The sequence below is a fragment of the Centroberyx gerrardi genome, chromosome 8, assembly GCF_048128805.1.
Source record: "Centroberyx gerrardi isolate f3 chromosome 8, fCenGer3.hap1.cur.20231027, whole genome shotgun sequence".
Taxonomy (NCBI): Eukaryota; Metazoa; Chordata; class Actinopteri; order Beryciformes; family Berycidae; genus Centroberyx; species Centroberyx gerrardi.
In genome coordinates, this window is record NC_136004.1 from 17,027,647 (window position 1) to 17,054,524 (window position 26,878).

A 26,878-nucleotide genomic window follows, 5' to 3' on the forward strand; every position below is an offset into this window, starting at 1 on the left:
GCCAACTCCTATGTGATGACATTTTTTTTTTGCTTGTTTGGGCCAGGGTGTCCCGACTCATCAAGAGAGGGTTCAGCCTACATTAAAGTGTAGCACATAACATACTGTATCTCCTGGTACATGCCGGTGCGCCTAGAGCCTCTTCCAACTTCCAACACAGCTCAGCCATAATTATTTTTCTATTATCAATCCTCAAATCAAAAATCCCTGTAACAAAATTAATACTATTATGTGCGTGGACAGTTCTCTCTATGACAACTGTCCCAAAACTAGACAAATAACCAATAGCCTAGGTGATCTCCCTGATATTACGAGAAAAAACTCAGGAGCTATTCCACTGACAATGAATGGGAGATTTACTTTATCAGATTGTTTTGGGCTTTCACATCAAAATGAACTCACCTCATAGCAGAGTTAACAGATGTAAACCAGCAAATGTGCCCATATGCCTAGAGAAATCACCCGAGATAATGTCTCTTCATATTTGGTTTACCATTTATTGTCAGTGATGTCTCTCAACATCACAGTCCTGCCACACTTGTCTCTGGCTTTGAAAGGCACATGCTCATGTTCAGAAACCTAGACTGACCTGAGATCATTAAAGTGAAATGGGAATTCTGTTTGGGTAGTTTTCCCCTTAAACAGGTGAGTGGAAACAGTGTTTCATAGCCTTTTGGGCTCCGGGTCCCACTTCACTCATCTGTGACTGGATTTTCATCCACTGAAAGATGCACACAGTGTTTGAAAGGGTCATCAATTAAACCACAGAGTTAGTAAAAGCAGGAATTATTTTCTACTAGGGATCAGATCATAAATAAACATTGGGTCACAATTGATTACAAATTTTGTTATCAAGTCCTAGATATCTTCCCCATTTGATTAGTTTGCTTTAAATGATCTTCAGCCTTGTGCCTTTTATCACCTCAAATTTCACATGAAGATTAGAGGCTAAGATTCTACTGCCTTGATTTATTCTTCCTGGGCTGTTGGACACACTCCAATTCACAAACTGATCCTGAGATGCTGCTCCTGAGCATGGACAGCACCTGCATCTGCTCTATGAGCAGGGAAAAACAAGATGGCATCTGAGGAAGTGAGCATATTTTAAGATTTGCTGCGCTGGGCAAAACCCAGAGACATAAGGTACATTCACTTTATGGAACCATTGTTTCAGTAAAAAGTACAAAAGCAAACTTTAATGTGCTATGAAAACAACAGAATACACAAACATATTAACAATGTTAAACTGTAGCGTTGCGGATGAAATACTATAAAGACGTATCACAACTGTTAATTTGGGAAAATGGCTGGAAATTCAGTGTACAGCACAAACAAAATGAACAATGTTTTTATGAAGGAAACTGTCAATTGTGTTGTTGAAACAAAATAGAAAATCAGCTTATGGATTGGTCTTAGTCTGTAGTTGATCAACACATGTTCAGTGGTGTCTTAGAAAAACGGACACATGTATGATGTTTTAGAGTGCCTTCCAGTCTATAGGCTTCTTCCCAGATTTCTTCAGCAGCTCATTGGCCTTGGAGAAATGCCGGCACCCGAAGAATCCACGATGAGCCGACAAAGGAGACGGATGAACAGTCTGCAGGACGTGGTGACGTTTCTACAATCCAAGAATACAAAAAAGCTTTAGTCGGCGTCAGTACAGTAGTGTGCATATTAACACAATAGAGAGTACACTTACTCTATTAATAGCCGCTCCTTTCTTCTGAGCGTACGATCCCCACAGCATGAAGACGAGGCCCTCCGAGTTGGAGCTGAGCCACTGCACCACAGCGTCGGTGAAGGTTTCCCAGCCTTTGTCTTTGTGGGAGTTGGCCTGGTGCGCTCGAACAGTCAGCACAGCGTTCAGCAACAACACACCTGATGGAGAAGAGGGCGGGTCAAATGATGATAGACAGCTCTCTTGGTGTGTAGATATTTAATACACTGCTTTTTTTTTTTTTTTTTTTTAAATACCTTGTTTAGCCCATCCAGTCAGATCTCCGTGTCCAGGGTGCTCAAAGCCTTCGATGTCAGAGGCCAATTCCTTGTACATGTTCACCAAACTGAGAATGAGAGGGTTTAAGCATCTGATCAATACATCAAAAGACATACAGAATTATTAATACTAACCAACATGGAATAAAAACTTGATTTAGCCAAACTGGCCAGTTCACAGTGCACTGTAGGAATGCTGCGATACAAAACTTCAGTTGTGTTTACTGTGTGTTGGAACATCTTGTCAACACAGATAAAAAAGGATTTAAACAAGGCGATGCGACCATGTTTACCTGGGTGGAGGTGGAACTGGTCTTTGCACACTGAAGCATAATCCATGGGCTTGGTTGGGACCATGATATGGATCCTGGCCGAGAATCACCACTTTGACCTGGAGGCAGACACCCTTATTAATGAGGCAACAGTGATAATTACTGCCAAACTAACTCAAAGCTCACCTAATACATCTAACCGCCATTTTGAACACAACAGATATTTATGTGCTAGCCACATATTTGCACTGGGCTTTCAGTAATCGTATCACAAAAAGGGAGAATAGCTTGACACAATTGGATTTTGTCAGTTTATGGAAACTGATTTACAGTTACTCCTTGAAGGAATGAACTTCAGCCTGTTAATATTTGATAATGGATTTTCCATTCTTTGTAGCATTGTATAAAATTTGTGCACTTTGTATTTTTCCAATGTATCTTCCTCATGAACTCCTGTTGGGATGTGGATGGTTATCTTTTTAGTGCAGGTGCAGGAAGCTACACCAAGGAGGAGGTTGTGGGTATCGCTGAATATAAGGGAATACCTTATGGGAACACCTTGAGACAAACAACATGGATTCAATGGTTAATTTGATTTGTCTCCTTGCAGATCTGCAATAAATGCTTGCTTTGGTCAAGAGTACCGTTTGCAAAATTGTAAATTGCAAAAACTGTCTGAAAATTGATACTTATGGCCTTTGTGGTGAAGGGGGAGGGTGGAGGGGGGCGTACCTGTTGCAACGAATTGCCTTGGAAGTTATGCCAAGCCATATTAAGCTCATACAGACAGCTGACTAGTAATTTATGCTTTATATTTGGGTGTCACAGGTATGACAGTATTGTTAACCTTACATCTCGGATGTTACACATCTGTGTCCAGGTGAAGACGCGCTCAGCTGGTGGGTACACAGTGTGGCGTTTCCTCTCTTCAGCAACGAAGGACGTCAACTGTGAGAGAGGGGAACTTGTTAAAAAACGTTCACAATAACAGAGCGACACAATGTGCAACGTGATAACGTGGCGGTTTCCCCTCTCACTTGTTTAAAATAAGGCTTTCCGAACTCTTTGGACAGTCCCGTTCTCCAGCTCTCCCCAAATCCATCTGTCGTTTGAGTGGAAGCGAGTTTCTGAAGAGCTGCTTTCTTGTTTTGGGCAATCCGGTCCAGTTGCTCCTGGGTCAGAGGAGCAGGAGGAGGGGAGGTCGGCTGTGCCTCGGTTGCAGCTGGGGACTTCCCCTTCTTCCTCCCAATCTTAGTATATTGAGCAAAACACAAAGTTGGTGAAACTTGTGCGGCTGGCCGTGCAGTTAGTTGTAGAGACCGTCTGCCGTACAGTACAAACATTGTCGTGCTGCGATGGGTGCGCACCACTTTTGACAACAACCACGAACAGTGACGCTTGTGAACACAGCCTTGTGAGCTGAAAATGTCGCGGGATGTGATGTTCCCGGCAAACACTTCAAACAGGAGATTAACAACATCAGTGTGAGTGATATCCAAATATCCACGGGGATATATTGTAAGTTTACAAGATGCACACCTGGCGACTGTTAGCAACTAGTTAGCAAACTTAAACCCAGTTTGGGGCAAAAGTGACGCTCACCGACTCGTCTTTGGTATCCTCCTCGGTTTCATTCAGGTCCTGAGAAGTTCTCTTTTTCGAGACAGGCGAGAAGAAGGAATTGATAGTTTTCTGTCCAATCATCTTGCTAAAAAACGCCACCACGTTAAATTAACCTTAACTAGTTCGCTGGGTGATGTGCGGCAATCCCCTGGAAAACTCCCTCACATGCTTCTTCCTGCCAAACTTGTTCCGCGCCAAAACAGTGTGACGTAGGCAGGGTTATGATAATGAGATGGGTGCTGTTCAGGGCAGACTGCTGCACAAGGAGGGATTTTCTGCAGGCTACGGTAGTAAGTGGTACTGAATCGTATTGCATGCATCTTGAACAAAATCGCCAGGTTGGCTCTTTTTTGATAATAATGAGATATTTTGTCGTTATTATGAGAGGATTTTATTGTCATGTCGAGATCTTCTGTTGAAGGTGTTACAGCGCGTCTTCAGGTATATAGATTCAATGGTCCTGAATAGCATTTCAGTCATCAACACATCATTTCTTATGTTCTTCTTATGTTTTAGAAGATTCTGACAGGTGGAAAGGTTTTTCTATCTATTTCAATTTCAAAATTGGCGATATGTTTAATTCTATCTGGTATTGTCAAGGTCTTAAATTGTAAATTTAACTTGATGAAACTATCACAGACAGCAGGTTGCTGTAATGGATAGGTTTGTAACTGGGGGACGGAAGCGTTCCTGCACCGATGGGGCCACCGATGATGACCTAAGAGGAAGTCAGAGAATCAAACTGGAGAAGTGTAATGATGAGGGGATGGAGGAGGATGCTGAGGAAGATGAAGATGCAGCGTTTGCAGAGTTCTCTGACCCTGTTCCCTGGCAGAAAATAGAGGCGGAAAGCCTGGACTGTGACTACGCTTTACTCTTCTCCAAGGAGGAGGCAGACCACCTTTTTAAACAGCTGGAGGAGGAGGTGGTTTACTTAACAGGTACTGTATCTACCCTTCCCGCAAAGTCGTGACCAGAAATAGCTGTGTAGTTGAATGGTCTTTGTTGTTTTTGTTCCAGGGGAAGAAGCAAAGGTCCAGGTATTTGGAAAGGTGCACAGTATACCCAGAAAGCAGGCAACGTATGGAGATGCAGGACTAACATACACTTATTCTGGAGTGAAACATTTAGCCTGCCCATGGACTCCAACCTTGGAATATATCCGGGATGCTGTTACGAAAACAACAGGACAAACGTTCAACTTTGTCTTGGTTAACAGGTGAGGAATTACTGAGCGCCAAGTTGAAAAGTTCACGATTTGATATTTGCGTCCCTGCTGAGCCTGTTCTTGTCTCCACCAGGTACAAAGATGGGCAGGATCACATAGGTGAGCACCGTGATGATGAGAGGGAGCTGGATCCCCTCTGCCCCATCGCCTCTGTCTCTCTGGGGGCAGCGCGAGACTTCACCTTCCGGCACAGGGACGCCCGGGGAAAACAGAGCTGTCAACATATTGAACCAGTGAGGCTGGAGCTTGCTCATGGAAGCCTGCTCCTCATGAACGCACCCACCAACACCTTCTGGTACCACAGCCTGCCTGCTCGCAAGAGGGTTCTCCTGCCTCGCATCAACCTCACCTTTAGACGCATCCTACTGGACTGCAAGAGATGAGAGCCATGGCACTATATGACTGGTGGGCAGTATGATGATGCTGATGCTGCTGAGAGGGATTACAAAAAGTCAAACAAATATTCTGTTCCTTTGAGACTGAGCAATGGTGCATTTAGCCTTTTGTTTGGTGTATTTGTCCTTGCTCCTCCTATAAGAAAAGTTTGTTAATGTTTAGGGAAATTCTCCTTTTGCTCCCCACCCTCCACTGAGGACAGAGTGCGAGGTCAGCTACAGAACAAAACGCCTGAGGGACTCAATGTCTTGCTCAAGGACACTTCAGCAGGGTGGATGCTCGCCGACACAGAGGCTTGATCCTGAGTCCTCCGGCTGAAGGACGGTCTCTCTAACCACCAGTCCACCCTGCTGCTGCTACAACTGACACACTGCAGATCACCAACAGAACAGTTGCAATGTGCCAACAGAAAGTGGGAGTTCAGCTGATAAGGGATTTTTCCCGTTGTCATAAAGTCATATTGTGTTTTTCAAACAGAACTTTACTGATGCCCTGTTTATACAATGTATTCATGGCTTGAAATGCAATCACTGCATTTTTGAGTAAGTGTATAATAAAGTGTCTAATAACTGAGACAACATAGTGGGTTTATAAAAAGTGCACATCTTGAGCAAATATTCCTTGATTTACAAAAATGAAACTGTACAAGTGCACATTTATAATGTTTTATTTTTTTATACCTGAAAACAATCACCTTCTTTACAGATCGCACACAAATACACACAATCTCACATAAATATACATTAGTGCAAATTGATCAGCAAACATTAACAAGGGTTTGCACCAGGCCATATTCTAATTTGTGAAACGGCAGTATCTGTTACACAGAAGTAGAACTCATATTGAGGATAACATCATGCCAAGACACCTGCTGTCACACTCTGGCTTTCTTAACTTCAGAGGCTAGAGTCCTCGACAACAACAGTTAGGCAATATTAACAATCTGTTCAATTGCCTTGTTGAATTAACTGTAATTGTAAATATTGTCATTGTACCAAATGGCTGTAATGCATCCATTCTCATTCTGGGGTAAAACAACAGTCCTTGATGTATGTTCACATTAGGTTTACAACACATGGCGTAATGTATTAAAAATCTCAAGCATCAAAGACAAGATGGCACTTTGACCTCGACTGTGCAGCTATGCAAGTTATGACATTATACGATTTATTTGAAACATAGAAAAATATCAAATTCAGCAGCTTATGAACAATGTCAATTGAGACATTATTTCAAATACAATTTACACATACTGTAGTATGGGAATGATTAGGCAAATTATAGAGGACAAGAGCTGAGGAAAATGATACCCATTATCTAATTTGACTTTTAATAACTTGAAACAACTCAAGTCCAAGAAGTCACAATCAACTACCTCTGTCTCTGTCTGAAATGTAGAATCCAAAATGCTAGATGGTAGAAACAGTCAAATAAAATGAGCTTATATGATCAAAGATGTCTGACTTAAAGTCCTGCAGGTCCACAATCTTTGGGATCAAGAGCCTCCTACTCTACATCTGAGCAACAGGCAAAGTATCCATTCATGAAATTAGCATCAGAACGGATCACAGGCTGACCTTCAACATCTTGCTACAAACCATGATGCAATATTGTCTCTATGATGACTGTCTCTATAATGGCTCTCCTCTTGGCAGTCTCATTGTCACAAAGTCACCATCCATCTGCTGGTAACCGTGTGGTAACTGGCACACAAACTGTGATAGTATGAGTGGGAAGGAGGGAGGATAGTCAGGCTCTAGGCCGGAAAAACCCCGGGCTACTCCTCTGACCGCCGGGCGGGGCTGAATCTCCGGACTCTCTCGTAGAAGAGCAGGTAGGCGTTGGAAGACAGTGCCTCCTGCAGGCTGGCTTTGCGCACCGAGTCGTCTGACACCCAAAGCCACTGGGAGCTGAAGGGTGAGGAACTGCGAGGCGAGGAAGGGCTGCGGCGGTACGTGACAAAATGTCCTGAGTGCATGTCGCCATGGTGGACCAGCACCGCCATGAGCTGGAAAAGATACTCTGAGGAACTAGGGGGGAAAGAAGACATACATAAACCCATGAACACTGAATAGCTTGATACTGTATGTGTTCTACCTTCAGGATCTGTTGGTTTAAAGGCGGTTTACCTGTAGTCGTATGTGAGGCTGAGCTGGGGGCTCACACCAGGAGAGTGGAGAAACACAGATGAGCAGGTTCCATTGGACAGAGGTTTGTTGTTGTTATGGTGCTCCGCATCTGACAACAAAACACAACATGTTGATACTGTAGTAGAAAATACAAACTACATGTAATAAAAATAACTTTATTTATATAGCACATTTCGTACATTAAAATACAATGCAATGCTGTTGTTGTTTAGTGTCTGTTGTTCTGTATTTGTCTTTTCCAATGAGAAATACCAATAAATAAACCATGGGAAAACAAAAAAGTAAAAAAATAAAAAATACAATGCAATGCGCTTTACATCATAAGTAAAAGTGCACAGATGAAAAGTAGATGGATAAAAGATTAAAAACAAACGAACACACAAGAAGAGATTCAAAGAAGAGATAAAAATAAAACTAGATAAACCTAGAAGGCACCAGAATGAATAACTAAATGGCTAAAATAAATGAATGCATAAAAATAGTAATAACTGTAAAGCAAAACGATATATGGCAGGTTTGACTGATGCATCATACCGGTGCCGTTGGGGGTGGGCTTGTCCCCGGCCTCCTCGGAGCCCTCTGCCTTCAGCGGCTTGGGAACACACTTGATCCGCTGAAACCTCTGGATGGTGGCGTTGTGCTTGTAGCGGTCCATGGACAGGAACTCTGTGAACTGCACATGCTCCTGCCTCTTGATGGGGGTTCCTTCGCTGGACCACGTCAGTCTCTGCAAATGGATGCAGAGGCACTGGGGGAGCTAGAAGGGGGAGGCAGACATCAGACTGGCACACAGACTACAAATAATGACGACAACAGCTGGCACAAACTAAATGTACAGTTCTTGGTGTGTGTAGTTTGTTTGTCCGACCCTCAGACTTCCAACAGGTTTTTCTATTGAAGGGACACAATAGTACTGCCAATTTTAGAAAAATTGGTTATTGAGGAATAAGGAGAAGTTTTGGTTTTGGTCTGGACAATATTTTTAGATAAATACCTTTCCCAGTTTAAGCTGTTTGATAAATGTTGTCCTCTGGCTTTCCAGGACCGGCCCACTCACTAAGGACCCTTGTTGAAGCTGAGGGGAAATTGTCCAAAAGAAAAACTTATCAAAATGAGTAAAATCAATCTCTGTAAATAAACACACAGGCCCTTCTGATGTATACCAATGCATATGATTGGAGATTGAAGTTACCTTGCTACTAGTTTTGTCTAGGTTTTTTGTTTTTTTTACAAAGCGATCACTCGATTTGTTATAAGGGAAGATGCTGGCAATGCAGGAGACGTACCTTGGTGCAGTTTTCACACTCTACTTCTTTAATGGTTTCTGAGGAGATGAAATGCTGAAGACACTGATCTAGAGAGACAGGCCGACCCTAAGGACAAATACCCATTAGACTATGACATAAAGTTCAACAGACACATTTAGAAGCTGTTCATATTAAGTAGATATACTATGATAACTGTGCTTCACCACAATATGTTTTTTACTCTTTTTCTTTAAAATTTTTATTAATTATTTGTACTGCTCAGTATTGGCGTTCTTGCTTACCCACTGAGGTGAAGGGATGGACAGGGAGAGGCTCTCGAATGAGTCATATCGCACCGGACTCTACAAAAAGGTTTAAAGGTTAGGGCGAGAAGACAACACAAACTAACTTACTATTCAGTTCCTTAGCCAAAACAAACTCACTTGTTGCTCACAGCGCTTGCATGACATGTTGCTTGTTAACCGGCCGTGAAAAGGATGTTGAAACTTCCAAGGACTTGGTATTGGATGAAGAGGGGCTGCAAAAAGAAACATGTATCTTGCTGAAATGTATTTCTCTCTGGTGTGATATTCCATAGCACAATTACTTCTCTCCTTACCTCGACTTCTGCAAGTCATAGTTTTCTCATCTAGTTCAGGGAGACTCTGGAATAAAAAAAGAAAAAACACACAGAATAAACAGGAGTGCAGGGCCATAGTATTCATTACTCACACTTGTAGGAAACTGGCCATGGTTCACATGCTGAAGAGAGATTTTCAAAACAGCATAAAGCAGAATTTGGATGAAAATGAACAAGTGCACAAATCTCTCTACAGAACCCACATGCACTCCGATATATTCTGCACTCCACCTCTTCTCAGAGAAACAGCTTTTAAATGTTTACTGGAGAGACTACATTACATCCAGTAATGACTTATTTCCATACTGTTTTTCTTTGCAAGGAAAAATAATTGGACTGAATTTTTTTTTCCAATTAGATTAGCAAGTCTAATATTAATGCATCTATCTATTAGCGAAACTCAACCTTTGTCCCATTGCAGTCTATTCATAAAAGATGAGCTATGAATCATTTCTCATAAGTACACCCTCTCATTTTCTAATTAGTGCGCATACTGTATGGCCAATGATTCATTCATTCATTTTGAATTTTGAACCCCACCCCATGTATTTTACTTGGCAACTGACTACTGATGACTAACGAGTGTTTAGATTCAATCAGGAACATGTTATCTATTTGTCAAATTTGAGTCAGTTTCCTGTACCAATTGTTACAGCGAACAAAGTGTACAAGCGCACAGCAGTATCCAACACCTACTGAGCAACACACTGTGTCGCTGTGTGCAGGGCTCCTGCTGTGTGTCTTGTGCTCCCTACAGATTATACGTTTATGTCAAGAAAACTGTAGTGTAGAGCAAACTGAAAGCATCTGTATTCAGGACAGATTTGTACATAGTCTTTAGAAATAATGAAAGTAGAGAGAGGGCAACTTGCCTCGAGCGACTGCATGTCAAACAAGTGAGTGACTTTGGGTTGACGATCCCGCTCCTCCTCCAAAGAAGATGTAAGGACGTGAAAAAGTTCATGGGCATCCTTGGAAGGGGCAAACAGACAGAAATATACAGCTGTTGAGACCTGAATAAAACGCAGCACTACACATTATAAGACATGACCAAAAATACCAATCTACAGCCTTATTGACCTACCTGCTCTTCAAACGAGCTGATGTGCCACCGGTACAGTCTGAGAACGTCCAGCAGGCACCCAGCATCAAGTACATCCTCCTCCCCTGGGTCGTCACTGGACAGGGCTGTGCAGGGCGTTTATATCAGTAGTGTCCATGTCAAAAACTGGGATCAACTTTAGGTGTCTACTAGGTTCTACTGGCTCATATTAAAAGACTGGGTTTACACACCTTTGAGGAGCTGAAGGAGAGTCCTGGACAGCTGGTTATCTTTGCCCGGCTGCTCCTCAGACGCACTTGAAAAAGTCTCCAGCCACCTGATGAAGGAAGGACATGCTGCCAGGCCCTGAAGCAAAGAGTTCAGGAAGCAAGTGTTGCCCAGGTTCAGCAGGCCTGGAACCATACCTGCAGGGAAAGACGAGCCTTTGTAAGTGACTGCATTATAGCCAACGTATTGTACATGATCAAGATATTACTTTGCTATACTAATTCTTACCTCTCTTCCTCTTCTTTCGCTCTGTAATTGGGCCCCACAGAACGTAAACTCCAGCTGCAATGGCAGCAGCTATCCCACCTATGACACCCCAGTTTTTTATCATCTTGGTTCTGAAAAGACAATTCATGTAAATGAGCATATTTGGCACAAGCTCAGAGGGTCTACATGAGCAACTTGTCAAGGCAGATGTGAAATTCCTCGTATCTACTACTGAGAGTCTACATGGCCTAAACTGTGAGCTACCCTGTGGCACAAGAGAGCCAAGTGAACCAGTAACATTATTAACACAAAATCAGGTTAAGAGATTGATTCACCTGAGTAAAATGGCTGCGGATTTGTGCCACAGTTATAATTTTCTTCCTATAGTGTTCTATGACTTTTACTATCTCTTACCATCTCTCACTGTCTGCATGATGACAGCAGCGATTCAGGTCAGACTTTGAAAACAGGCTGCACTGTGAGATCAAGACGTTATGTTATTTTCTGAAATGATTTTTGTGCTACACCTCCTAGCATGTGCTTCAGTCTCAGAACATGCACTATCCATCACATGGCATCTGACTTGGGATTGTTCTAAAATGGATTCCCCATACAACTTAGTACTACTTAGTACTACCACTTGATTCCTATCAGGACGTACATTGGAGCAGAAGAGGGATGGACGGGAGGAAAAGAGAGAAAAGGTAGAAGGGATAGGAAGGAAGGGTAACTTGAGTGAACATACACACTTATACATCACAGATGAGATTCCCGTTGATGATGATTTAGTAGCCTATATCTGTCCTAAAATGATTTTGTGTATTCGTCATGTCTCAGAACATAAGTTATCGTCAGGTTCCAGTTAATGTCCTTTTACGGTGGCATTCACCTGTAGTTTCTACGATCGAAAAGGTAAAACTTGGAAAGCCAAGATTCTTTTGATTTCATCAAGAGACAAACACTGTTCCACAGTCATGTCTGGCTCAGAAAGATATGCTATGGGAATGGTAGGAAGACTGATTTTTAGACTTTGGGCAAACCTCATAAGTATAGAACCGATACCTTTTCTCTTCCTCTCCAATAAAAGTACAGAAAGAGAAAAGGGCTCGTATCAGGGCTAAGTACATTAGTGATATGATTCATGATCCAATTATCCAATTAATCCACTGATCTGTGGTAAAAATCAGGTCTGATCAGGCAAAGCCTCTTGCATCATAACCTACACAGCCAACAAAGTAGTTACACTATTACAACTTAACCAACGCCTGGTCATGAACCAGCTCGGTCTATATTCATTAGCAACTAAGTGTTAGCTGCCGTTAAAGTAGCTAGCGTTAGCGTCATGGCTAACTTACCCGACGACATCGGTCAGGAGAGGTTAAGCTTCCCCCACGAATCTGACCAACGCACTATGTTGTCTCCACATATAAGTATCCAAGCTGCTATCTTGATCTCGGATTAAAATCTCTCAATTCAACAAAAGAGTGTTGTTAGCAAGTTTTGCTAATGTAAACCGAGCTCCGTGCCTGTGTGTATATCGGGATCTTTCTTGTCTGCGTACATTGGGTTCAATGTACGACAGTGTAGTGATCCGTTTCACTCCTTTCCAAGTACAAGCTTAATAACGTTTGCTTGTTGTTTGCCAGGAGGGAGGTTTTACCTGACTACTGGTCCAGTGCCGAGGAACTCCCCAACAAGCTTATCGGAGCTTTCTGGTCTGCACCACAACATGCTGTTGTCTTTGCGGAACTCCGTATTTTGTTTTGTATTTCAGACCGGACCCGTAAAAAGGCGTACCGAGGTGTTCGCAGTTTGCAGTCCGACCACGAAATGTTTGTTTGTTGCGCACATCAACCTCTTTGTAGTAACGCGCCTCTGCCCTCTGGTTCTGTTCTGGTCGCTCTGCTTTTCTTAACAGGGAAAAATGCGCTCACCATGAGAGAGAGAGGATGTGCGTATTTTCTCCATTTTGGAGCAGACAGGAGACAATACAGGGCCGGTCTGCATGCTGCACCGCACTGGGAGCAGGGGTTTCTGGAAATAGGAACCTGTAGTTCTTTACAAAGGGAATTGTAGTTTTCAGGATGGCTGAGAGTAGTGTATCTACAATTGTCAGTAAAGACAACAACTTGCGGTGAAATCACACACTGGAGGCAAACCTAATACCACCCCAGTGTGCGCACAAATGGGTTAGAGCTTGTGGGTTGTTAATTCCTGCAGATTCGATAGAAGGTTATTTTTAACTACTGATAAAGGTAAGGAATTAATACTAATGCTAGTTAAATAATTATATCTCCCTGGGGTTGTGGGCTGAGGGCATTCTGGACGCCACATTTGCTCTTGGATTTGCTGCTTATAGTTGTGAGACTATAATGTAATATAGAAATACAAAAATATTAAACGAAGCCGATTTCATTTCAGTGTTTAAAAACTTAAACAACAACACTGCAGTCTCACATATTTTGGGGGAGTTAAAAACATGTTCAAAGATCATCTTTGATTCACAGTTGACTATTCATTAAAATGTTAATTATTTTGGGAAAAATCAGCACAAAGTTATAAGTTGTTGTCATTCATATAGAAATAAAAATTATGAAAAATTATGAAAATGCATATTTTTGCATATAGGCTATATTGTGCAAAGAATTTGAGGAAAAAAAAATCATCAATCATATCAGAGTTGAAATTCCAGCCTAAATGTTGAATATGAATTGTTATTACAGAATAAGAATAAGAATTTATACTGCATTATTTTAAACAGATTAATTTGGTCCTTATCTGACTTAATGCCAGGAAAAATACATTCGACACCCTTTCCCTTTCCAAAACTGTACATTTTTATATATGATTTTTAGATGAATTTTTATATGAGCATGGTCTAAATATCCATTTCATCAAAATATGCCTACACTTTATTTTCACTTCACATTTCATTGAATGTCCCTATGGATGAATACTTGCCAACCTGTTTGGAGGCGGTGTAGAAACACTGTGTAGAAATAAGCAGCAGACCAAATTTGTGTTATTTGGACCTAGATACAAGGGCGCCCACCTTATTGCACATAATGTCTTATTACTTATGAAGCCTAAAACATTTGAGCGGCTATTCGTCGGTGGTAATAAGCCATGTGTGGGACTGATCAGCAGTCCCAGTCCCAGATCCTATCCGCGCGCTCCGTGCTGTGACTCGGGCAGCGAAGCCTCCCATTGGCTGTCAGCTGACACCCGGAGCAGGTCGCTCTCCCTGGTGCTGAAATCGCTGCTTCTCGTGATAATGTAATGGCAATGAGGCAAAACAGAGCGTCAGCCGATAAACACCAAAATGGACGATGATCTGTTCCAACTGAGACAACTGCCGTGAGTAACCTCTGCTGCTCAGACACACGCCTTTTGCTTTTATTCATCACAACAGCCTTGTTTCGCCGAGCCCGACGCGTCGCCCTCTGACAGACAGACAGACAGACAGACAGACCGACAGACAGACAGACAGACAGAGCCTCTTCGCATTGTGTTGTTTGATTAGCTCGTTGGACCGCGAGCAGCCTGTCATTCCTTAAAAGCAGCAGACTCATGTAATAACATGCAGGATCCATCCAGGTAGAATATCTGAAAATGCTCCAAGTTTAAAATAAATAAATACAACTTATCACGTTGAGGCACTGACTGTGCAGTTTGTTTACAGTCGTAGCATTTTGATGAGGGGCGACTAGTTTGGGTTTCTTTGCTTATTTATTTATAATACGCAGGTGTTTGTTGTGATTTCTAAGCGGAAGTTTACCACCGTCCTTGGATTTGTGCTGGCTGTTTTGACCCAGTACCTTGCTAACGTGATTATTTCAAGCCTACTCTATACATGCATGCACTAAGCTAAAGGCTGTCCCTGACATGTCTAGCCTGGGTGTCAGAAGGAATGTTTTTTTTTACAACAGAAAAGAAACATTAACATGACACATCGAATTTCCCAATTAAATGTTTTATTAATCAAATAATAGAAAGTATAGATCTGGAAGTAGCAATCCACTCCCAAATGTATTTCAGTTAGTAAAAAACAACAACAATTGGCTGGACAAACAAGGGATTGTTACAATATTTCTGGATATTCACTTATTCAGTTATGCATTTCCCTTCACAGACAATTACATTGGCTTACAGTACAAGACAGATATTTTTAGACATCTCACAAGATGATCTTCAGTACTGATACTTCCCATGGCAAGTCTTTCTTTAATTACAGTGATTAAGACATCACTGGCAGTCTCCAAGTTCCCTCCACTGTGGTTCATCCTCAACAAGCCTTCTATTATCCACCAGTGGGAGGAGATTATATCCTCAATTTTTAGACGACATGCATGTCTTTGGGTGTTTAGCCTTAGAAGCTTGCCAAGGGGTGAAGATCAGTGTGCAGAACAATTGGCCTGACATGATTCACCCATAGGAGGATATCACCACCCGTTCACAAAATACAGCACAGCCAGAAAAAGCTCATATCACCAAGGCAACAGCCTCTGATTCTCATTTGTACTCGGCTTTGCCTTGGTATGAACCTTCTGGCAGTTCTTTGACCAGTTAGACGGTTGGACCTTTAAATCCTCCTGGGCGTCTTTGTTTTTGTCAGTGTTGTCAAGTTCCGCCGCACAGGTGAGAGCGCGCGCTCCGAGGATGACGGTGAGACTCGAGAACGGGACGTCAGGGTCGGCGCAGAGCAGACTGATCTGGAGTCTGTGGCGCTCGCAGATGGAGCGCCAGTTCCCCGGGAGTTTGCTAACCCGACTGATGGTACATTCTTCCTCACACAACTTCTTTGCTTCCCTATCCAAGCTCGATGCTCCCAGTTGTTCTCCATCCCTGATGCAGGACAGTTTTAATCAAATGATATCTTTCAAGGTTTTCATATTTCTCATCCCCTCAGACACATTCATGGTGGAAGATGCTGTAGAGGCCATAGGCTTTGGGACGTTTCAGTGGAAACTCTCCGTCCTTACTGGTCTGTCCTGGGTGAGAGCCGCTCTTTAGTGAAAATATGTCAATTCCATTTGTGGGACACCATGTCTGTGTGTGCATTCCTTTCAGTGAATACTAATGCATTTTCTGTCCTGATGGTGGTTTGTTCAGATGGCTGATGCCATGGAGATGATGATCCTCAGCATCTTAGCCCCACAACTCCACTGTGAGTGGAGACTGCCAAGCCTGGAGGTGGCACTACTTACATCGGTAATGGCTCCCTCACGTCCATAAAGTGCTCCTGTTTGTAGTGCTGTGTTGTTCTGATAGATGCTGATGAAGTGCTTGGAAATTGTTTTGAAATAAGTGCTTGTCTGGAACAGTGACAACAATATGTGGGGGGCTCCTGACTTTTCCTGACAATATTCCTTCTTTTGTCTGGTCTTTAGTTCATTAGATATTCGTTGCAATGTTTTTCTTTGAATGACTATTAAAACCATATTTACTTTTCTGAGTATAATATAAACAACATGTAAACATGAGAATTACAACATTCACTGTCTGCCAAAAGATATCACTCATTTCACCCTCAGTGACTATCAGTAACTCTCTCAGAAAAAAGATGTACAGAACAGTTTACAGTTTGGAAATATGCATGAAATGATGATTTTTAGTGAAATGCACCTTTAAGATGGTGCAAAATTGCAGTGACACTATCATGCATTAATTCCCATTGATTTTTTTTTATTACTGCAGGCAGTGTTTATTGGAATGATGATCAGCTCTTCCCTTTGGGGAAACATATCTGACAAGTACGGCAGGAAGACAGTAAGTTCTACTAATGCTTCTGTTTGACAGGAAGAGGATTTCTATTGGGTAGAAGTAGACCACATGGCATGATGTACTGACTGTCTGTGACGCCCCTCAGGGATCATACTATGGCAAAAGATTAATTAAAAATGATGAATACACATAAGCAGTTTTATTAATTGGTAAAACAATTAGCCTCCATTGTCGGCAGCTCCAGTGTTCAGGATTGTTTTTCATACTCTTTAAATGCATAAATACAAAAGGCATAATAAATAATTGAAAACTTTGACACGTAATGAAATAACATATCTCTGTAGTTTGTAGCTTTGCTTTTGGGTTTCAAAATAGAAGCGAGTGAGTAACATCACTACAGATACAGGAGAGGAGACATTACTGGTGGATCGTTCATAATCTCATACGGGGGCTATAAGTGCTGAAAAATGAAAATGTTCTCCTGAAGTGAAATATTCGATCACAGTGATTTATTTAGCAGCTTGTTGTGTTTTGACGGTCTGTGCCTGCAGGGTCTGAAGATGAGCGTGTTGTGGACCATGTTCTACGGCCTCATGAGTGCTTTTGCACCCGTCTACGGCTGGATCCTCTTCCTCCGCGCTCTGGTGGGCTTCGGCATCGGAGGAGCCCCGCAGTCGTAAGCACCCCACTTTTCTCCCTCTGAAAATGTAATGATGTGAGTTGGGACTAACCGTGACGTGTCTCTCCTTACAAGGGTGACTCTGTATGCTGAATTTCTGCCGATGAGGTCCAGAGCCACATGCATCTTGCTGATAGAGGTACGGACGACCCGTTACGATGCCACCCGTCTGTCATCCCTCCAGCCACAGCACTGCATGCCTAGTATCTTCAGTATCCACTTTCCCACTGTGTAAATTGCTGTTCCCTCACAGATATTTTGGGCGCTCGGCACTGTGTTTGAGGTGCTTTTAGCAATCCTGGTGATGCCCACTCTGGGCTGGCGTTGGCTGCTCGGCCTTTCTACCATTCCTCTCTTCATCTTTGCTATCCTGTGCTTTGTGAGTATGAGGTTATCAGCAGTTCCAGTTTAGCTTAATATCAAAACAGATTAAGAAAGTATTAAGAATTACAGCAACTGACATGTCACTGTTTCGGGGGGAACAAGTGGCTACCAGAGAGCGCTCGATACGACGTGCTGACGGGGAACCAGGAGAAAGCTCTGGCCACCTTGAAGCGCATCGCCACAGAGAACGGAGCGCCCATGCCACTGGGAAAACTCATCGCTGCCAGACAGGTACAGCCTATCTCTAAAGGGATGTAATTCATACATTGTTCATGAACGAGCCCTAACCGCTTCTCTCAATTTGTCATTTGCATATTAATGTTTCCTTTGTTGAATCTCTTTCTTTGTTGAATCTGTCTGTTTTTGGATTAGGAGGATCGTGGGAAGATTCGAGACTTGTTTTCATCACACTTTCGCTGGACCACAGTTCTGCTGTGGTTTATTTGGTAAACGAGTGCTAATTATATCACAGTCATATCCCCAACTGTGAATAGATTTCCTCAACTCGTTCACATTGTATTTCTTATCTGCCAAGTCGTATTCATCTGACTTTTATTTTAAATTGCTCATTAAGTTCTTGTTAACTAGCGCTGCTTTGTCCTGTGAGGATCCAGAGAGAGTGTTGTGTCTCTGTCTCCTCAGGTTCTCCAATGCCTTCTCCTACTACGGCCTGGTGCTGCTCACCACAGAGCTTTTCCAAGAGGGAGGTGCATGTGGAGGTGAGTCACTGCTCCACTCACACCAACATAACACCACCTCACACACTCAAGGACACACACTTTAACTTTGTAGGCTGAAAACACAGATAACCTATAGTTCAAAGACTGTTCTGCCTCACAATACAGTTAAGTGTTTTATTTGAATAAAATAGTTCAAACTGAAATGGGAAATGCTGTTAGGGACCCATGTGTTTGGATATATGAAAACCGCAAATAAGGCGTGTTTCTGTGAATCACTGTAAGAATACATTGTTACCTTTTTTATGTACACAGATTTGGTTGTTTGTCTCTAAAAGTGATGCAGACCATCATTGACTGCAGAGCGAGCCGGTGCCGTGTTGTGTAAGCTGTTTGTTGTGTTATCGCTCCCTCTAGTGTCCAAAGGTAATAAGATGGAGCCCCGATGCAGCTTGGAGTGTAAATACCTGAACTCTGACGACTATAAGGACCTGCTGTGGACCACCTTATCTGAATTCCCAGGTACACTTCAGTAAAGTCTTCACTGGGTCAACCAATTTATTTTCAGTACAGTAATTTTATCATTTTATAATTTACACTTGTGATGAACTTTGTGATACATGCGATTTGGGGAACTTTATTGATTACGTTTGTGACACAGGACTGCTGGTGACATTGTGGGCTATTGACCGTTTGGGAAGGAGGAAGACCATGGCATTGTGCTTCTTCGTCTTCTCTCTATGCATTATTCCACTCTATGCTTGCATTGGGAGGTAAGGTGGACCAGAGAGTCAGAATGCATTTTTTGACAGAAACATGTAAAAAAGCGCTTGTGAAATAGTGGATCCACCATTTATGCCAATAAGAGTTTTGCTGTTGGTTTTTGTTACAGGACGTCCATGACGGTGTTGATATTCATCGCCAGGGCGTTCATCGCAGGAGGATTCCAGGCTGCCTATGTGTACACTCCAGAGGTAAGGCTGTAGGCAGAGGTGACCAAGTCAATTTTGCATGAGTCCCAAGTCTCAAGTCACGTCCCGAGTCTAAATGTAGAACACCAAGTCAAGACAGAACAAATCAAGAGTCCAGTATCAATTTAATACCTTAAAGAAAACAAAATATCTAGGACTTTTCAATGCAATATTGTTTTAATAGGATAGTTGGTATTTCAATTAAATTCAGTTGTCTAGTGGAACAAATCTCACAAGAACACAAGATCTTTAGTCAAGACTTGAGAAACCTTTTCAAGTCATCAAAGTACAAGTCAAAATCAAGTCCCGAGTCACTAGAACCCAAGTCAAGTCTCAAGTATTCTCTTCATGTATCAAGTCAAGTCTCAAGCAATTAAAATTGTGACTGAGTCTGACTCGAGTCCAAGTCAGGTGACTTGAGTCCCCACTTCTGATCGTAAAGAGTAAAGATTTATAAGTGTGTTATCAGTCTGGTGTCGAGAATTATCTCAGCTCTTTGAGCAAATCAGTAACAGGAGCTGAAGGCCGGACAAGGCACTCTCCTCACTGTTTTGTGAACCTCTGCAGGTCTACCCAACAGCGACCAGGGCTTTAGGTCTGGGAACAAGTAGTGGAATGGCCAGAGTCGGAGCCCTTATTACACCTTTTGTTGCGCAGGTAACACCAAGCGTCCATCACCAATTTTCTCCTTTCAATATTGTACCAAAACAGACTGTAATAGCAAGTTAATCATTTTTGTTTGCTGCTGGCCCTCGTCCTGCAGGTGATGCTGGAGTCCTCTGTGTACCTGACGCTCTCTGTGTACTGCTGCTGCTGCCTGTTAGCTGCCTTCGCCTCCTGCGCTCTGCCGATCGAGACAACGGGCCGGGGCCTGCAGGAGTCCAGCCACCGGGAATGGGGCCAGGAGATGATGGGCCGGGCCTCGTCCCGCAGCCCAGGGGGAATCCCCCACTCCAGCTCGGGCTCCCAGGACTGAGGACAGGCTGGGGTATAACAGAGAGGCGGGCGGAGGGAACAAAAGAGGCGAGGAGAGAGAAAACTACACCAGCTCTCCTTGTCCATGTCAAGTCACATCGTATGACTCTTCAGTATAGGCACCATAGTGGCTTCAGAGAGCCAGCCAGCACAGTGTTTTTGAAACTATGTCACTATACTTATTGTCTTCAACCACCATTACTGTCATGATTTTGCCAATGTATGATAACCACACCCTGGGTGATCAGAAAGACCAAATGACCTACACCAGAACAACATTAACAAAGTGAACGGTGGCAGACATGTGAAGCCTTCTAGACAGACTGACATTTCAAGTGTAGTATTTGAATCCTGCTTTCATGTTGTGAGAAAAACAAGCGTGAATGAAGAGGGTGAAAGTGTTGGATAGGAGGTCGGACAACATAGCTTCAGACAACTTACTTCTTCTCAAACAGCCTTAAAACAATGGTCCTATTCACTTAATGGTTGAGAGACTAACTTACCTTTTATCTTATGGAACAGCTGCTCATGACGTTGGAGATAGAGAGATAAGTAGGTAAGAAAGATCATTATCTTGAGCACAGAAATTGCCTCTTGTAATGCACTAATTACTAACTCGATTTTATTAGAAGTACATTGCTGGAGTTAAGTGCAGTGCCACATCATCAAAGTAATCATCAGACCATGAGATTAAGGTCTGGGGCTACTTCACTTAAGATGCACTACTGTGAAGGCATTAATTATCAAGGCAGTCAATGAGACGACATAAGTCAGTGCTTGATGTTTCTATTGTCTTAAACCATTGTAATTTCCTGTGTTAAAGTAATAGTGTTTCACGTAAAATCCAGTTTGCACATGAATGACCAGAAAGGTGCAATATACTCCCAGCTCTTACAAGACTACACTATCTCATATTTATATTACAAAATGGAAATGATTCCACAGATTTTGGAGTGTAGTTTCAGAGAATATTATGTGAGTTTAAGAAGTTGAAGTGTTAGGAAATACAAAATTCTGAAAATATTTGTGTATTTTCAGCACCCAAAGCTGACTAGTCCTGTTTAGTAGGACTTACTTCACAGATGAAAAAAATTACATTCACATAATTATATGGTTTTACAACCTATAACTCAAACCATGCGACATATATTGCTCTATTTTAACAAAGACCTTGGTGATGTGCACACATAAACATACACACCTGCATACACAACCGTTTAGCAGAATCTTCTGTTCATTCTGTCTTTATTGAGCAAAAGTGATTTCTGTAAATAATGTATTAATACCTGGTTTAGCTGTTGTCTTTGCTTTTGTTTGTAAGAAAGGTGATGTGGGGTTGGACTTTGCCCGATCTGATTTTACAAGTAACACACTGAGCAAGGTATCGTTACATGAGAAAAGAAGCTAGCACAGGTCCAGCAAGCTGACTCTTACCTGCCTGTTTGCAAAATAGTGCTGCATTAAGTGTCTGTGTGCACAGATTCTTGTCAATGCACTGGATGTAAATGTGTATGATACAATAGTAAATTATGTTTCAAAAAGAGCGGCGGATTCATGTTGTTATTTATTACAAAACAGACAATGTAATGAATAACTTCATCAGTAATTATCATCATCAGTAATTTTGTTTATTTTTTCACATTTGCTTTTGAACAGTTTTGTAAAACGTAACATTGCACTGATATTTTTTTCATTTCATCTAACCAAAATTTAACCATGCAAGCTGCTAATGCTGCTAATAATCTTTATTTTCACGTCTTGTCTGCTCTCAAATTAATCAAATAATTTACTGATTTGTAAGTGTGACTTTATTGCACATGTGAATGAGCCCTCTTTTATTTAATAATAGACAGGAACAACAACAGGAGTGTTTCCACATACTAGTTACATATACAATGGTTTAAAGTGATGTAATTACCCCATACTCACTACTGTATCTGGTTGATTTTAACAATAGGTTAGTACAGCATGGGCACTGTTTGATACAAGGTGATGGCATTAAAAATGACGAGTGCACCGGTCACTGCTGACGACTCGGTCTTAACAAAATCCAGTATTTACGATTAGTATGTGCAATGGTGGCACACGTTTACAACCGAGCTCTTGACCCTCTGCCTTTTTGTTCTGCAATCTGACCAAAGAGCCTCGCTGCTTCCTGGGCACAGCCGCGGTGAATGGTGAGTCCAAAACCTCCATGGCCGTAGTTGTGTATCACCTGAATGAGAGCCATGATATTACTGGCACCGCATCACATTCTGCGCCTCCATGAGATGATATCAGAAGCGATGGGACCGACATTAACATCTAGTCTACTCATCAGCTTTGGTGGTTTACCTCTATGGTAGTTGCCTCAGACTGAATGGTCTCCCTCTCCAGTCTCACTTTGCTGCGAACCGGTCTGAGGCCGGCCCAGTCCTCCATTATCCTGGCATGCTGAGGTCAGAACAAGGCATACATGACTCAGTTCATACAGAAATACACTGGAATAACCTCTCTCAACTGAGGGATTAGTTCAGGAGTGGCTTCAGATTTTGCTGAAATGTTAAGAAAACGATGTCAAACTAAATTATTACATTTACTTTACTAAACTTTAATGTAATTTGCTGTTTTCTCCAGCGTAATGCAATTTGGGCCAAGTCCAGCAGCTGGTCTAGGCTTTGTGTGACTTTTCAAGCAATCAATAATTTGACGTGCCTTGGGATTTTGCCACCAAAGTGTGTCTTGGCACTAAAATATTTGAGGACTACTGAATTACAGAACGTGTATTCTGACTATATCAAATGTACTATGTTAAATACTTTAAAACCAGACAGGCGTCTTAGTAAATAATTTATTGCTGCTGAGACAGAAACTCTTTTTGTGGCCTCTTAGACAAACCATATTTCGATAAGTATCATCTCACCTGGAGACTAGGCTCCAGCTTGCAAGCAGCATCCCAGATATTCTTATGGTCAGTGGAGTTGTTCTTTTCACTCCAGTTTCCCAGCTGGAAAATCCCACCAACAGTCACTAAACGACTCCTGCATGTAGAAACGATTTTGGGTTTTTGGCAGTAAAAACACTATATTCCAAAATCATAACAAGTGCTGTGATATAGATTAACACCTTGGCAGTGGGACAGCACAGCAAAACAATTGCTACCACTGCTGGCGAGAATATTAAATGAAAAAAAAAGCTTAAATTTAGGCTGATTTACCTCCAAAATAAAGACAAATAGAATAAAGACAATGTTTAGAATAAGTGTTTTAATTATGATACAGACAGAATTTAGCACAGCAACATGCAATAGTAAAAAAAACACTAGGACCAAAACAGGGACAAATGTGTAGACAAATCAAAAAGTACCCAAGTACCACCAACCACCACTAGAGAAACTATTGGGGAATTGCAGTGTGGTCCTGCGGTTCAATATTGATCAGTGGGCAGTGCCACTAGCCTACCCTGGAATAATGTATGGTGAATTGTAGACTCCTGTGGAAAAATTGTGGGTAAGAATCCAGTGCTTCAGCCATGGGGCATCCACCTGAAATACAGAGGGGTAAAGAAGGGCACCAGCTATTTCCATTATTCCATTACAGTCAGTTACATAAGCAGTGAACAGGCATCTGAACCTTTCCACTCTCACCTTCACTATCTGCCCGCGGCCTGGTTTGAGCTCGGGGTCGGGCTGGAGTTCTCCTGATCTCACTCCGGTGCAGTTTAGTATGACGTCTGCCCCACTTTCTGCCAGCTAAATATAGGGGAGCAACACAAGAGATGAGACACAAGTGAGACAATAACATTTTGTGTTTCTCTGTCTTTTTTGAGGTAAACAGAAATCACAACTCTCTGGACAGCAGGATATTACAGACTGGGTATAATTAGCATTTTCTAAAATAACATAAAAATATAAATGCAAGCTTGAGATTGAAAAGCCCTAACTAACCTCCTTGAAGGACTCTATTTTCCTCTGGTAAAATTTCACACCCCTCTTCTGCAACCTGGGATTAATACAAAACTAGATGTTCATTATGAGCAGTAAAGAGCATTCCTGAAAAAATAAGCATTTTTCACTTCTGTTACACTGCATATTACTCAAGGAATCACAACCAGTTGGCCTAAACAAAATGTTGTGAGGGTATTTGATATGGTGTGACATCATGTGATCATGTGTTGAACAAGTCTAGGACTGGCCTTCATTTTAGAAGATAAGATACGATTAACTTTATTGATCCCCATAGGGACAATAAGAAATTAGAAGACAATGGAATCAATAGAGGATCTAGATAGCACACTATCAATTGTTTACTCCTTTACATTTATAGGGTAATAAATGGTCTTGCAAACAGGTGCTCCGATATTCACTTATTCACACAGCAAGTTCAACTCATGGCCTTTGATTTGTTAAGTTTAGTTCAAATAAAAATGCCTTTAAGCTTTATTTTGTCGTGTACTGATGCAAGTATCCAGGGGTGTGCATGGGAAATCACTTACAACACAAGTAAATCACCCACCAGTCCATCAGCCAAGGCAAGTAGGTCTTTCCCTCCACCATGAGAGCCGTGTTGAACCACCCATGGCTAAAGTGTTGACCACATTAGAAGAGAGAGAACGGTGTGTCAAAGTGACAGCTGATGAGACGGCATCATGACATCCATCCGTTCATAAATCCTTTCAGCTATACATTCATTACTACTTTCTTTCAATGCTTTGCACTGATTCATGATATTTTCAACAACAATATATACCTGTATCCAGGGAACATCTGCAGCTCTCGCTCTGTGAGATGTCTGAAGCCCAGAACGATATCTTTAAATGAGGGTTCCTACAATAAAAAAACAAGTCATTGGGCATCAAAACATATCTATTATTTCCTAAACCTGTGTTGGCTGTGTTGGCTTGCAGTTGGGATACAGAATCCTCATTAATCCCTGAGCCATCCAATATTCATCTTGGCGTTTTTTTCAACCATTCCAGGCTTTGTAAGGCTGAACAGAGCACTCTATTCATTTGGGTTGAATACTAATGACCTCTGTTTACATCATCATACAGCCATTGTATGACAGATATTTTACTGGTGCGTTATAAAGATAAAGAGGAGTCATTTGAGGTTACATTGTAAATGTGCACCACTCATCAAAGTCAAGAACTTGCAGTTATAGTTTGACTGTTTCATTGCACAGTACCTTTGCTCTTGGCTGTAAAAGCCCTTCTATACCAGTCAAAAGCTGCAATCTTAACTTAGAGGGTAAATACAGATTTTCCAAGAACGCAGTAATACTCACTGGTGCAGGCTCACTGAAGAGGTTGTAGCCAGATTGAAGGAATATACCCATTTTTACTGACTCTGGTGAACTGAGCCAGCTCAGCAAGTAGTCAAATGTCTCTTTATTCCATTTTCTAAAGGTGAGAAAAATACAGAATCAAACTGATGGTCACTGTTTGTAGTTGAAGATGAGAAACAAGCAATAGGTTTCTCATAAGCTCCGCAGTGTATTAAAGTTAAAGAGACTGCACTTACGTCTCCTGGATGTTGCCGTTGTCATAGAGGTAGGGCTGCCAGAAACCTGCAGCTCCATCACTGGTGGTCAGCGGAGTGAAACAGTCTGCGTACACCTCGATGGTCAGCGGACTGACGATAGAGTGGTACTGCTCATACAGGCTCTGAGCGGTCGACAGGCCGATGACTCCAGCTCCAATCACTGCCACCCGCATGTCTGAAGGAACAAGAGTGGAGAAAACAACATTTTCTCTAGAAATCTGGGACTTGCCCACCCACAAAGAACTTATCAAAGTCAGCCTTAGCCAAGCAGACCAACATTTTCTGGGTAGACTTGTCAACCTGAATCTATATGATATGATATGATATGATATGATATGATATGATATGATATGATATATTAGATTAGATTAGACTACATTAGATTAGGATTGGATTCTATATCATATTATTACATTCATATTATATGGAAAGTGACAAATAGTAGGCCTACTTATAAAATAGAGGCACAAAAAGCCTTAAATCAACAAATAGTTAAAAATATGTAATATCCAAATTTGCAAAATATGCAAAATCTTAATGACACCAAAACAAAAATAAAGTCACCCAATTTTCACTTTTTGTATTTGTAAACCTAGTGGATTTAGATCATGTTTACTAGGTCAGCTGAATCATCCACTACCACTGTGTAAACAAAACATACACAACCTCGGTACAGTAATTAGGCTCCATAAGACACTTTCAATTATATATATGTAATTGAGTGCAATGCATTTGTTGTGCTTAATGACTATGTAATATGTAATAATGCCTATGTAATATGTAACAGGCAGCATTTTTAATGTAACATAACATTATGCATCGATATGATCTGCGAAAGTAGCCTCTCGAAGTGAGATAC

At 41.8% G+C, this 26,878-nt stretch overlaps 5 protein-coding genes across 7 annotated transcripts; 2 read left to right on the plus strand and 3 right to left on the minus strand.

Moving 5' to 3' along the window:
* Window positions 1–203: 203 nt before the first annotated feature.
* unga (uracil DNA glycosylase a) lies at window positions 204–4,021 on the minus strand. The gene is made up of 7 exons (XM_071899680.2): window positions 3,870–4,021; window positions 3,305–3,517; window positions 3,120–3,215; window positions 2,289–2,386; window positions 1,975–2,063; window positions 1,700–1,878; window positions 204–1,618 (listed from the first exon to the last, which is right to left on the minus strand). The coding sequence occupies exons 1-7, from the start codon at window positions 3,969–3,971 to the stop codon at window positions 1,478–1,480; spliced, it is 918 nt and encodes a 305-aa protein (XP_071755781.2). The 5' UTR covers window positions 3,972–4,021; the 3' UTR covers window positions 204–1,477.
* Window positions 4,022–4,298: 277 nt separating this feature from the next.
* Window positions 4,299–6,057, plus strand: alkbh2 (alkB homolog 2, alpha-ketoglutarate dependent dioxygenase). Its single transcript, XM_078285345.1, has 4 exons — window positions 4,299–4,331; window positions 4,530–4,831; window positions 4,911–5,109; window positions 5,192–6,057. Exons 2-4 carry the CDS (start codon window positions 4,546–4,548, stop codon window positions 5,499–5,501), a joined length of 795 nt encoding a protein of 264 aa, XP_078141471.1. The 5' UTR covers window positions 4,299–4,331; window positions 4,530–4,545; the 3' UTR covers window positions 5,502–6,057.
* Window positions 6,058–6,184: 127 nt separating this feature from the next.
* On the minus strand, window positions 6,185–12,834 carry usp30 (ubiquitin specific peptidase 30). Of its 3 annotated transcripts, XM_071899749.2 has the most exons (13): window positions 12,749–12,834; window positions 11,110–11,219; window positions 10,845–11,018; window positions 10,636–10,739; window positions 10,424–10,522; window positions 9,531–9,576; window positions 9,355–9,449; window positions 9,214–9,273; window positions 8,951–9,037; window positions 8,659–8,739; window positions 8,199–8,421; window positions 7,644–7,752; window positions 6,185–7,544 (listed from the first exon to the last, which is right to left on the minus strand). In XM_071899749.2, exons 1-13 carry the CDS (start codon window positions 12,817–12,819, stop codon window positions 7,292–7,294), a joined length of 1,512 nt encoding a protein of 503 aa, XP_071755850.1. In that variant the 5' UTR covers window positions 12,820–12,834; the 3' UTR covers window positions 6,185–7,291. The 3 variants fall into 3 exon arrangements, with proteins under 3 accessions (XP_071755850.1, XP_071755848.1, XP_071755849.1); XM_071899747.2 differs by having other exon boundaries at window positions 9,355–9,576; XM_071899748.2 differs by lacking the exon at window positions 12,749–12,834 and adding an exon at window positions 12,444–12,515 and having other exon boundaries at window positions 9,355–9,576.
* A 1,576-nt stretch (window positions 12,835–14,410) lies between these two features.
* Window positions 14,411–20,528, plus strand: svopa (SV2 related protein a). The gene is made up of 16 exons (XM_071899762.2): window positions 14,411–14,445; window positions 15,704–15,864; window positions 15,998–16,083; window positions 16,201–16,299; window positions 16,786–16,857; window positions 17,364–17,488; window positions 17,567–17,630; window positions 17,745–17,870; window positions 17,978–18,106; window positions 18,248–18,321; window positions 18,518–18,594; window positions 18,970–19,074; window positions 19,214–19,325; window positions 19,445–19,526; window positions 20,091–20,180; window positions 20,287–20,528. Exons 1-16 carry the CDS (start codon window positions 14,411–14,413, stop codon window positions 20,497–20,499), a joined length of 1,650 nt encoding a protein of 549 aa, XP_071755863.1. The 3' UTR covers window positions 20,500–20,528.
* Window positions 20,529–22,261: 1,733 nt separating this feature from the next.
* On the minus strand, window positions 22,262–26,192 carry LOC139912067 (D-amino-acid oxidase-like). Its single transcript, XM_071899763.2, has 10 exons — window positions 25,999–26,192; window positions 25,763–25,877; window positions 25,226–25,302; window positions 24,992–25,057; window positions 24,424–24,478; window positions 24,124–24,228; window positions 23,939–24,021; window positions 23,401–23,518; window positions 22,833–22,931; window positions 22,262–22,713 (listed from the first exon to the last, which is right to left on the minus strand). Exons 1-10 carry the CDS (start codon window positions 26,190–26,192, stop codon window positions 22,588–22,590), a joined length of 1,038 nt encoding a protein of 345 aa, XP_071755864.1. The 3' UTR covers window positions 22,262–22,587.
* Window positions 26,193–26,878: the final 686 nt, after the last annotated feature.